This window comes from Sinohyriopsis cumingii, chromosome 12 (genome assembly GCF_028554795.1).
Source record: "Sinohyriopsis cumingii isolate HCF-2022 chromosome 12, ASM2855479v2, whole genome shotgun sequence".
Lineage (NCBI taxonomy): Eukaryota > Metazoa > Mollusca > Bivalvia > Unionida > Unionidae > Sinohyriopsis > Sinohyriopsis cumingii.
The window spans coordinates 114,444,506-114,458,290 of record NC_142972.1 but is presented as its reverse complement, the minus strand read 5'-3'; the positions used below and the strand labels follow the sequence as shown (position 1 = coordinate 114,458,290).

General features: G+C 35.4%; 1 protein-coding gene across 7 annotated transcripts in view; it reads left to right on the top strand.

Moving 5' to 3' along the window:
• The window catches only part of LOC149787281 (hemocyte protein-glutamine gamma-glutamyltransferase-like), a 146,116-nt gene that overhangs the window by 35,973 nt on the left and 96,358 nt on the right, over nt 1–13,785 (top strand). The window contains exon 1 of one of the 7 annotated variants that reach the window (XM_089977813.1): nt 9,257–9,715. The exons of 5 other annotated variants lie outside the window; for them this stretch is intronic. In XM_089977813.1, coding sequence (XP_089833939.1) covers nt 9,571–9,715 — 145 coding nt within the window. In that variant the 5' untranslated portion in view covers nt 9,257–9,570. Of the gene's footprint in view, nt 1–9,256; nt 9,716–13,785 lie in introns of those variants that run through there. One more of the 7 variants, XM_089977814.1, reaches the window with a different exon arrangement.

Genomic DNA, 13,785 nt, shown 5'->3' with positions numbered 1-13,785 from the left:
AGGGCCAGGGCTTGATGCAGATATATAGTCCCATGGGCTGATGCAGATATACAGGGCCATGGTTTGATGCAGATATATATTCCCGTGGCCTGATGCAGATATATATAGCCATGGTTTGATTCAGATATACATAGCCATGGCTTGATGCAGATATATATGGCCATGGCCTGTATCAGATATATAGTCCCATGGCCTGATGCAGATATATATGGACATGGTTTGATTCAGATATACATAGCCATGGTTTGATGCAGATATATATGGCCATGGCTTGATGCAGATATATAGTCCCATGGCCTGATGCAGATGTACAGGGCCATGGCCTGATGCAGATATACAGGGCCATGGCCTGATGCAGATACATATGGCCATGGCTTGATGCAGATATATATGGCCATGGCTTGATGCAGATATATAGTCCCATGGCCTGATGCAGATATATATGGCCATGGCTTGATGCAGATATACATGGCCATGGCTTGATGCAGATATATATGGCCATGCCTGATGCAGATATATAGGGCCATGGTTTGATGCAGATATATAGTCCCATGGCCTGATGCAGATACAGGGCCATGGCTTGATGTAGATATGCAGGGCCATGACTTGATGTAGATATATAGGGCCATGACTTGATGTAGATATACAGGGCCATGGCTTGATGCAGATATACAGGGTCATAGCCTGATGCAGCTACATATGGCCATGGCCTGATGCAGATATATATGGCCATTGCCTGATGCAGATATATATGGCCATTGCCTGATGCAGATATAAATGGCCATGGCTTGATGCAGATATAAATGGCCATGGCTTGATGCAGATATACATGGCCATGGCTTGATGCAGATATATATGGCCATGGCTTGATGCAGATATACATGGCCATGGCTTAATCTAGATATATAGGGCCATGAATATATATATATATATATATATATATATATATATATATATATATATATATATATATATATATATATATATATATATATATATATATATATATATATATATATATATATATATATATATATATATTGTTTATGGTTTATCGTCTTAAACTAAGTAATAGAAAAGAGCAAATATCAACAAGTTTTGTAAAATTCAAAAATATAATGTATTCCTGTAGAATATAAAGTGAAAATTCCAAAAAATTGTGGTATAATGAGTTAAATTCCAATTGATCTTAGAATTTCTAACACGAGTCATAATGATTAAAGTTAAGAATACACTTTAGTGGTATTCCAAAATAAAGCCAGTGACAGAATGGAAGTGTTGATGTACGTTTGATGGCTTGTGCCATAGTGATGTACCAACAGTCTTTGGTTGCATCATGATAATACAATCCAAGAATATATCTTTATTTGTATTTCACTATCTATCCTTGTATCTAATTCAAATAATTTTATTTTTGAGCACTTACAATGTTTGTTTGTTTGTTGATTACACTAACATTCAGATATATAAGGCCATGGCTTCATGTTTTTTGTTTGTTTGTTTCTTTACATCTGCACTTACTTAGGGCATGTACATGTGGCTGCCTAATCCACTCAACATTACTTGCTGAAAGCCTAGTTTGCCAGTCCCTGCATTTTTTCTGCATAGTTGTGCCAAAATCCATGGACTGATATCACTGCACTGGGTTGTGGTATGCTGACTGATGCTGTGTATACCCTGTTTAAAGTTAAAGGCACGTTTTTTTTATGGACTTTGTGTTGACTAAGTCAAATTTATATGGGACAGTGTATTATGATTTAATACAGAAGATATAGTTAGAGGTATTTTCAATTTTTAGCATATTAATCTCAACAAATATATTGCTGGCTTTATATGAGGTGAATACTTTTAAATTAATATTCTTAAATAACATTGCACAGTCATTGTTTAAAAAACATTAACAAATTCCTTAGAGGAAAAGTAAAAAGGAAACCAATATCTTTAAAAACATATGAAACAATTTTACCAGTATTTCAAAAGCATAAGCTCTGTCCTGATAATGCACACAATTTGGATTTCCTACTAATAAACAAAATTGGATTTCCATTTATAATAAACAAAATTTGATGAATAGATCTTTTGAAATTGTCAAGATATGACAAAAGAAACTTGTTGAAGTTTTGGGGTACATTATCCCCATTAGAAGATAACTGCCAAGTTGTTTGTAAGGACAGGTGAAATTTGACATTCAGAGCTACTTTGTTAATTCTGTGATTGGTTTTAAAAAGTACAAACTCATAATACAGACTGGTTTTCACAAGTACCAATTCATTATACAGACTGGTTTTAAAAATTACCAACTCATTACACAGAATGGTTTAAAAAGTACTAACTTGTTACAAAAGATATGAACATGCTGAAGTTATTCATTTGCACAATCTGTGAGTTAAGATTTCACAATGTCAAAAAAGTACTAAATCTATTTTAAAGTACAACTGACAGATGATGTATTGAAAATTTAAGCTTGCTGCAATATGGAATGTGTGTGTGTGTATGTGATAAAAATTACAAAGATATTTATGAGACTTTAATATTGCACTTATGTGGCACCAATATTCAAATAGATCTCATTTCTGTCCTGATGTGGCACCAATATTCAAATAAATCTCATTTCTGTCCTGATGTGGCACCAATATTCAAATAAATCTCATTTTTGTGCTGATGTGGCACCACTAGTCAAATATATCTCATTACAGTACTTATGTGGCACCACTAGCCAAATAGATCTCATTTCAGTACTGATGTGGCACCACTAACCAGTTAGATCTCATTTTAGGGCTTATCTGGCACCACTAGTACAAAATCTCATACTTTTGATAACAAATTTTCAAGCTACATCAGTCAGAGGAGGATCTAGCTTTTATGAATGCCTACAAATCATTCAGCTTATCTTAATTACAGACATTTACTGTCATAGAGCATGGGCCCTTTTTATAAAGACATTTACTAGGATAGAGCATAGTCCCATCTTAAGCAGACATTTAATGGGATAGGGCATGGTCCATTTTTATACAGACATTTACTGGGATAAAGCATGGTCTCATTTTAAATAGACATTTATTGGGATCAAGCATGACACATTTTCATACAGACATTTACTGAGATTGAGCATGGTCCATTTTTATACAGACATTTACTGAGATAGAGCATGGTCTCATTTTAAATAGACATTTATTGGGATTAAGCATGACCCATTTTCATACAGACATTTACTGGGATAGAGTATGATTCATTTTTTATACAAACATTTAACGGGATAGAAAGAGCATGGTCCAATTTTTGTACAAACATTTATTGGGATAGAGCATGGTCCAATTTTTTATACATACATTTACTGGGATAGAGCATGGTCCATTTTTTTATACATACATTTACTGGGATAGAGCATGGTTCCATTTTAAATAGATGAGCTGTGATGTTTGAAGGTTTCTGGAGCATTTCTCCAAGTTTCCAGATTTTCTTTTTTAACTGGAGACCAAAAAGCCAAAGGACATGATGTAAGGACTAGTATTATTCAGGCTAGTTTTATTCATGTTCATGGGGAGACTGACAACAGCCATGAATATTTTTGCTGTATTTTTTACATGATTACATACAAACCCATTTTGTTTCGATAAGAACTTTCAATTTCTTTCAGTTTACTTCCAGCTTTTAAGTACAGGTTGTAACCTTGACCTTTTCAACACCAAAATTCTAGGTAACATATGAGCATCTTCTGAAAGGGTCTTTTAGATCTGGCTGACTCAGGCCACCATAACCATGGTAACCCTAACCATAACCCAAATCCAGGCAACACTAACCCTAACCCAGGCAAGAAGGGGGACAAAAAATCATACAGATGCAGGCAGCCCTAACCCTAGCCCAGGCAAGAGGGGCACAAACAAAAATCATACAGATGCAGGCAGCCCTAACCCTAACCCAGGCCAAAGGGGGACAAAAAAAAATCATACAGATGCAGGTGACCCTAACCCTAGCCCAGGCAAGAGATGAGACAATAAAAACATACAGATGCAGGTGACCCTAACCCTATCCCAGGCAAGAGATGAGACAATAAAACCATACAGATGCAGGTGACCCTAGCCCTATCCCAGGCAAGAGATGAGACAATAAAATCATACAGATGCAGGTGACCCTAGCCCTATCCCAGGCAAGAGATGAGACAATAAAATCATACAGATGCAGGTGACCCTAACCCTAACCAAGGCAAATAGGTGATGAAAAAATCCTGCTGACCCAGGCAACTGGGGGACAAAATGATCTAGTCCATGCTTGGAGATTCAAAAATATTGCTGATAGTCCATCAAAAATGTATGTTCTCATTTTCAAGTTTTCTCTGCCATGACAATAATCTATTACATGCCCTGAGATTCAGAAAGATTCCAGGTAGTCCATTCTATATTTCTGCTCATCTTTACTAGTTTTCTAAACCATGACAAAAATCTAGTATATGCATGGCCATGTATGCCAGGACCATGTATGTCATGGCCATGTATGCCAGGACCATGTATGTCATGGCCATGTATGCCCTGACCATGTATGCCAGGACCATGTATGTCATGGCCATGTATGCCCTGACCATGTATGCCAGGACCATGTATGTCATGGCCATGTATGCCCTGACCATGTATGCCAGGACCATGACAGTCTTATTCCATACAGTATGATACTTAAATTATTAACAATAAAATTGTCATTTCTAAATCTCCATATGCCTGTCTCTATGTGAGGCATATCATGCACTTAAATACAGCATGTTTTTCCATCTGCCCATCTGTCTGGCTGTGTCATTATCCTTTCTCTTTCTGCACAATAACTTAGGTTCTACAACACCTGTCTTTGGTAAACATTGCAGGTGCATTCTTCTTGACCAAAAGTTCATGTTCACTGTAACAGAAAAACATGAAAGTGATTCCTCACAACAATATTGGTTTTATATACAGATGCAGATCAGACATTTTGAATGGTTTGAAGTAAAGGCAAGGAATAGACCTATTGATTTTGGAGTCAAAAGATCAACAAAGTTACTGACTGAATGAAAAATGTTTTTTTTCACAATAATTTCTGTTCTCAATGTTGCTCATTCACCAAAGTTTTTGGATGATCTACAGTTTTTATAAGAATGAAGCCTATTGATTTGGGGTTCAAAGGTCAATGTCACTGTGACTAGAAAAATTTTTTTTTTTTCATACCAACTTTAAATATGGACTACTTACCTTGACCAAATTTGTGGAGGATTTGCACTTATGGAATGGATTGGGCCTATTGATGTTTTACAGAATAAGTCCACGCTTATTTATGTTGGGGTCAAAAGGTCAGGGTAGGTGTAGAATAAGTTCTTTGATCAAGCTTTGTGGATGACTCACATTTAGGTGATAAAGAAACCTATAGATTTGGGTTAACAAGGTCTGAGATCATGGTCATGGTAAGGCTGATATGAATCACTCCATGAATGGTTGATGTCTTTGTGGAAAATGAAACAATTGTGCAGAGCCAGTTCAGAAGCATAGCAATTCAGGTACAAATACTGGTAAAAGTGTTATAATTAATAGATTATGCAATTAAAGCATGAATGTGTTACATAAAATCAAGTCATTATTGAGTTCCTAAATCACGATGACACTTGTTATTTAAAAGAGCCATCTAAGATGGGGCAAATAATATATGCAAATTTCTCAGACATGTAAGTACAATTTTTCTGATGATAAGCTCTACTATTCAAGAATGAGTACTCTTCTATATCAATATATAAATAACACCCTTTCTATATGTCCACCTTTCTATGTGTCCACCTTTGAATCATTTCCTTGTGATTGCGAGACAGAAGATATCATGTTTATCAGATGTTTTTATTCTGTAAACAACTAATACATAGCCAATATTTTCTCTGTGAGTATGGGTTTAGTATTAGGATTATTATTAATAGAAGTAAACATATTTATTTTGGGTCGGGGTTTACGTTATTGGAATTCCCCAATAAATATACCTGGCCTACATGATGTATTCCAAATTCTGTATCATAATTTCAGTAACTCTAATTATAACTAAGATTTTATTTTGAAAACATTGGGAACCTTCTAGGATGAAATTTTCTATTAGGTAATATGTTTAGAAAATGTTAATTGTAACCTGAGGTTAGGTAGAGGACTATATAATTTTGTTTTCCTAGAAATTATTCATTCATGCTACAAGATCTTGAGGCAGAATCAGTTGTATTATTGTTATGACCAGTATATCATTTGGGTGGAATTTATTTATTCAGATCATTTATCCACTGGAAATACAAAGTGATCATCATCATCAAAAATAACATCTCCACACATTTTGAAATGTTTTAATTTTGTCATCTGCAAGTAGAATCTGACTTCAGTTATCATAGGAGCTTCCATGATGACCAACACAAAGTTATAAGTGTACTATATGGACCATTATTTACTCAGCCAAAATACTGATCTTGACCTATATTCACCTTTCAGCCTTAAAACATCAAATGAAACGTTCTGACAGAAAAACCAGGTAGATCAGGATGGAAATTCATAGAATAGACATGTATGAAGATACATGTAGTTTTATATTAATGTTGGAGTATTACATATGACCTTGAAATGTGACTTTGTCTTTGAGATTAAAAGATTTAAACATTGTTTTTCACATTTCTTATGTCATCATATGATTTCATACTATGTGTGTTGTCAACTTTCTGCACAAACTTCCAATGAAAACTTCCCCTGGAATACATGTTACAGCTGTAACCTGAAGTGTAGTGTACCCAGATAGATTTGCCATGCAGTGTATTTTACCCTATAGATTTGCCATGCAATCTTGCATACCAAGATAGAAATCCATGCAATGTAGCATACTGAAATAGATTTGTGAGGCAGTGTAGTGTATTCAGATAGATTTACCATGCAGTGTAATATGCTGAGATAGATTTGTGAGGCAGGGTAATGTACTCAGATTTGCCATGCAATGTAGCATACCAAGATTGATTTGTGAGGCAGTGTAGTGTACTCAAATTTGCCATGCAATGTAGCAAACTGAGATAGATTTTTGAGGCAGTGTAGTGTACTCATAGATTTGCCATGCAATGTAGCATACCAAGATTGATTTGTAAGGCAGCGTAGTGTACTCAGATAGATTTGCAATGCATTGTAACATACCGAGATTGCTTTGTGGGGCAATGTATTGTACTCAGATTTTCCATGCAATGTAGGATACTGAGATAGATTTGTGAGTCAGTGTAGTGTACTTAGATATATTTGCCATGCAATGTAGCATACTGAGATAGATTTGTGAGGCAGTGTAGTGTACTTAGATATATTTGCCATGCAATGAAGCATACTGAGATAGATTTGTGAGTCAGTGTAGTGTACTTAGATATATTTGCCATGCAATGTAGCATACAGAGATTGATTTGTGAGTCATTGTAGTGCATTCAGGTAGTTTTGCCATGCAATGTAGCATACTGAGATAGATTTGTGAGGCAGTGTAGTGTACTCAGATAGATTTGCCATGCAATGTTGCATACTGAGATAGATTTGTGAGGCAGTGTAGTGTACTCAGATTTGCCATGCAATGTAGCATACTGAGATAGATTTGTGAGGCAGTATAGTTTACTCAGATAGATTTGCCATGCAATGTAGCATATTGATATAGATTTGTGAGGCAGTGTAGTGTACTCAGATTGATTTGCCATGCAATGTAGCATACTGAGATAGATTTGCAAGACAGTGTAGTGTACTCAGATTTGCCATGCAATGTAGCATGCCAAGACTGATTTGTGAAGCAGTGTAGTGTGCTCAGATAGATTTGCCATGCAATGTAGCATACTGAAATAGATTTGCCATGCAATGTAACATACCAAGATTGATTTGTGAGGCAGTGTAGTGTATTCAAATAGACATGCAGGTCAAACTGGTTCATACAGCTGATTTGAATCTAAGTGATTTGAATCTAAGGATCAGATGCCCAATTCACATTGACAGGTTACAGTCTAAATTGTCTAAAGTGAAGTTGTATTCTAGTCAGTGTGTTTATTATAAAGTGTGTACTAGTCTGTCGACTTCTAGTGAATGTAGATGTATTTAGTACAAATAGTGGATGTACCAGTTTGTCTTCCTGTGAATGTATTTATTACAAATAGTTGATATACTAACCTGACTCATTAGTCAGTAATGATGTGCATCATATTCTAATTAGTGCAAGTGGCAAGAACTGTTTGCTGTTTCCCATCAAACACCCTATTAGCTTAGATAATAGTCCAAAAGTGAATGTGTTTTTTCTTCATTTTTCTTCAGAGTCCTGTTCTTTTTATAGAGATACAGAATCGGTGTTATTTGCTACTTGAAAAGTACTCAGGTCTTTTCTTTGATTATAGCAACCAATTAATATTAACATAATGGGTTAAGGCTGTGACACAGTATTGGTCTAATGGTTTAAGCAGATATCTATTGTTTTACCTCCCACAGTGAGGTTTGGGGGGTATACTGGAGCCAGCTTGTTCATCTATCCATTTCTCTTTGTTGACCTAGTATCTGCCGAACCCTTTGAGTTATCTTCAGCAAATGTGTAATGCTGTTATATACATTGTGTCCAGCAAAAAATGGAGTCTGTCCAATCAGCAGCTTTCAAATTATTTTATTACAAATTGTCCCCCTTTGTCCATCTACCACTTTCTTGTTAGGTTAACATCTCCAGAAAGCATCTAAGATATTTTCATGAAACTTGGTATGCAGTTGTATCATGAGAAGAGTTGTGTCCCATGCAGTTGTATCATGAGAAGAGTTGTGTCCCATGCATTTGTATCATGACAAGAGTTGTGTCCAATGTAAGATTTGGATTGGTCAGATTAGTACTTACACTATTATCTCTCCACTTTGTGAAAACTATTTTATACTTCATATCTTGACTGGTGGTGGGGTTAGTCAGTATGCACATACATACCAGTACCTATGAACATACCTAGTTGAACACAGTAGCAAATCTGTAATGAAATATTCATATTTACAGGATTAACTGATTGAGAGATTTCATTTTACTCGATTAGGTGTCACTTTACTGATTAAGAGGTTACTCTTCACTCGATTAGTTGTCACTTTACTGAAAATCGATTGAGAGATTACTTTTCATTCTATTAGTTGTTACTTTACTGACTGAGAGTTTACATTCTATTAGTTGTATTCATACCATACAGTACAGTTTGCTGACAATGCTAAAGTGGAGGCTGCCCAGAGTATGACTGGCATTCAACAAGATCCCTACAGCTGATTACCTCTTGAGTTTACTGCTGCTGCTGAAATCAACTTTTCTGCTGTAACTATTTTTTGATAGATGCATCTGCCATTACATGGGATGGGATGGGAGAGGCAGTGAGTTATGCATAATTCAGCAGAGTACCATTACATGTGAGAGGCAGTGAGTTATACCTGACTCAAATGATTGACAGCTGGTCTCTTTTGAAGAATAGGTTAAATGAGATACTCTTGCAATGTGGAATAATCAAGCTATGTAATCAAAACTGAGAATTTGAGTTAAAATCAAAATTAGCATTTTGGGAAGAATAACAAAGGAAAAATGGGTTGTGGTTACAGCAGAGTTGCTACATCAGTCACACCTAGATCTGTGTTGGAGAGGGATGAATACTACAGGAACCACCCTGGACTGCATAACCCCAGGGGATCTGTCAGGGCTGTGTCTGAAGTGGCACATAATCTTAGAGGTAGGGCTTAGTTACATACATCCAAATATCACACACACACACACACACACACAAAGTAGCTTTAAATTTTTTTGAGTCATATCACTAAGATGTCTGTAGTGTGGCTGTTTATAGTGATGTCTAGTAATGGGGCATCATGCTATGGACATGCAGCATTATGTCCCACCGAGTCACATTGTCTTGACATCAGGCCAATCAGTCCTGTCACTAATGTCTTAATGCTGAGCACCAAGCAAGCCTGGTACCATTTTTATAAGTTGTTGGTATGCTTTGGTATGACCTAGCCAGGTTTGAACCTGTGACCTCCTGCATCCAAAGTGGATGCTCTAACCACTGAGGCCACTGGAGTGGTATATATAATATAATTCAAAGCATGTATATGTGTAATTGTGCATGTGTGTACATGTAAGTAAATTTCAGGGACTTTAAATCCATTCTCATAATTTTTATTTCACCTGACGGTTAAGCAAAGTTGTTATATAAGCTACTTCAGCCTTGACATTGGCTTTATGTAGCCTTGACATTGGCTTTAACTCATATAAAATTTTTAAGTACTTTCTCATCAAATTTTGACCACAGTACTTGTCCAGTTCTAAACTCATGGCACTCAAGGGAGGGGTAAAGTAAGTGAAATTTGTAATTATTTATGCATGAATCTGTACTGTCTTTGCTTATAGCCCTTTACCAAATATATTTGACTTTTACATATTATCATTCTTTCCAGAATCATGAAATTAAGATTACAGTTATACCATCTCTATAAGTACTGCACCTTTACCACAGAAGTAGGTGACTGTGAACAATATCTACCTCTTCTATGACTGTGCATTGGTTTTCTTTGTGTGTTATCAGTTCATATTTCTCACCCAGATTTTATGCTAAAATTCAGCACCAAAGCCTTGTGACACAAGTAGGTTGCTACAACCTATATTTTATCCTGTACTGACTTTGGTTAATTTTGTATTATGAGCTCATGACCATAACTTATGATTTCTTCACACCATATATGCCTGCTATCCTACAGAAACCATGTGGAGGAGGTGTATTTAAAAATAAAGTAACTGTAATGTATGAGACTTTACCAACTTCGCTTCTTTTTTGTGTCCAAGTTCTTTTTAGACACTGTGAATCATGACACTTAATACATGTATTAAAGACACTGTGAATCATGATACTTAATACATGTATTAAAGACACTGTGAATCATGACACTTAATACATGTATTAAAGATACTGTGAATCATGACACTTAATACATGTATTAAAGATACTGTGAATCATGACACTTAATACATGTATTAAAGACACTGTGAATCATGATACTTAATACATGTATTAAAGATACTGTGAATCATGACACTTAATACATGTATTAAAGATACTGTGAATCATGACACTTAATACATGTATTAAAGACACTGTGAATCATGACACTTAATACATGTATTAAAGACACTGTGAATCATGATGACACTTAATTAATACATGTATTAAAGACACTGTGAATCATGACACTTAATACATGTATTAAAGACACTGTGAATCATGATGACACTTAATTAATACATGTATTAAAGACACTGTGAATCATGACACTTAATACATGTATTTTCTTGCACCTCTGTCTCAGTACTGCACCCTTTATAAAAGCATAAATTGCTGTGATCAATATTTCAGGCTTTGCAGACTTTGATTTGTTCATGTTTCAGGTAATTTATCTGGCACTGCTTATTGTAAAGTCATGAGACTTGGCCATTGGATGCATTTGTGTGAGTTCTACAAGACCTACATGAGTCGGTCACAGTGGCCTACATTTCACAATTCATAAACAACTTAATTTCTTTGATAAAGTTCTTTTCTCAGGTACTTTTTATGTAAGAGTGACAAAATTTTGTAGCTAGATGTAATTCCATAATGCACCCTTCATACAATAGTAGTTCACTGATTAATTTTGATAAGTTCATTTCTCAGGCACTGCCACTGAAACATTGCAATAAGAGTTCATTTCTCAGGCACTCTTCATGCTTGTGTTGTTGAAACACTGCAATAGGAGTTAATTTCTCAGTCACTCTTCATGCTTGTGCCATTGAAACACTGCAATAGGAGTTCATTTCTTAGGCACTCTTCATGCTTGTGCCATTGAAACACTGCAATAGGAGTTCATTTCTTAGGCACTCTTCATGCTTGTGCCATTGAAACACTGCAATAGGAGTTAATTTCTCAGGCACTCTTCATGCTCATGCCATTGAAACACTGCAACAGGAGTTCATTTCTTAGTCACTCTTCATGCTTGTGCTGTTGAAACACTGCAATAGGAGTTCATTTGTTAGCACTATTCATGCTTGTGCCATTGAAACACTGCAATAGGAGTTCATTTGTTCGCACTGTTCATGCTTGTGCCATTGAAACACTGCAATAGGAGTTCATTTCTCAGGCACTCTTCATGCAAGTGCTGTTGAAACACTGCAGTAGGAGTTCATTTCTTAGTCACTCTTCATGCTTGTGCTGTTGAAACACTGCAATAGGAGTTCATTTCTTAGCACTGTCCATGCTTGTGCCATTGAAACGTTGCAGTAGGAGTTTATTTCTTAGGCACTGTTCATGCTTGTGCCATTGAAACTTTGAGATAGGATGTCTCTATATTCTATATTATTATAAAGAAAGAAGTTCACTAAGACCCTTACAATATGCCTCACTGACCCCATTTGCTTTCTCTTGAAAATAAAATATAAATGTCACTTCCTAGTGACAAAATTACAGATGTAGTGGCCAATCTTTTACATTTACATAAAAAGCCCCCTTTGTCTTTGCTAAGCATCAAAGGCTAATACATGAAATTTCACTGGAGGAATACTTTCTTTATTGTCAACATAAGCATTCCACAGTGCTATTTAATGGGATGAGTGCTTTTGAGAATCCAGTGATGGAAGATCAGTTTTCATTATTGACAGAAGGGTTTCAGATCTCTTCCAAACAGGTTTGTTGGGAGATACATTTTCAATGTTAGCAGAGGGATTTCAGATCTCTTCCAAACAGGTTTGTTGGAAGATACAATTTCAATGCTAGCAGAATGGTTTCAGATCTCTTCCAAATAGGTATATTGGGAGGTACATTTTCAATGTTAACAGAAGGATTTCATATCTCTTCCAAACAGGTTTGTTGGGAGATACATTTTCAATGTTAGCAGAAGGATTTCAGATCTCCTCCAAATAGGTTTGTTGGGAGAATATTTTTGATATTGGCAGTTGAACAGTTGTAGCAAAATACATATTGTTTATTACTGTTGAGAATTATTCCCACAATGCAGACTTATCTTGTAACTTTGAACTAAAACATCTCAGATAATATTAGTTTGATTTTAATAAAAGTTTGAACATTTCTTTCTTTTATTTCATATAATAAAAGTTTTAAACATTTAATATTTTGTATGCATTACGAAAGATTTTCCTATGTAAATGAGTGTGAGGGACTGAGAACTAATTTCAGAAGGTCCGTTAGTTTTTATGTCAACCTGCTTAACAGCATAGCTGTCTGTACAACACCATTGTCCGTATTGCTGGAAAGTATCAGATCAAAGGAATATCTCAGAATATCTTTTAAAATACGTGAATAAGACATACCTTTAGCTACAATATTCAGCTATGACAGTTGTTCCTCATTTCATCCTTGTTCCGAATATATAGAGACATACAAACACACAGTGTTAAAACTAATGTCTTATCCTAGGACAAATTCAAAAATGTTTGTGTCATAATAGTGCACAAAATACAAAAATAGAATATTTTAATATGTAAAACTATATTATGTTTTGTTCAGAGACAAAAGCCACAAACTAAAGTCAAATGAAAACAAAATTTAAAAAACAGAAATAGAACAGTATTTAATCAATTTAATGGAATCCATGAACTGAATATAAACATTACAAGATAGGTATTTGTATACTTAGGGGGTAATTATAGCGAGGGAAGACAAATAACTTTGTTTACCATGTGGCAGAATACTTAGGGGAATTATAGTGAGGGAACACTGTCATAACGTTATTTACTATGTGGCAATATACTTAGGGGAAT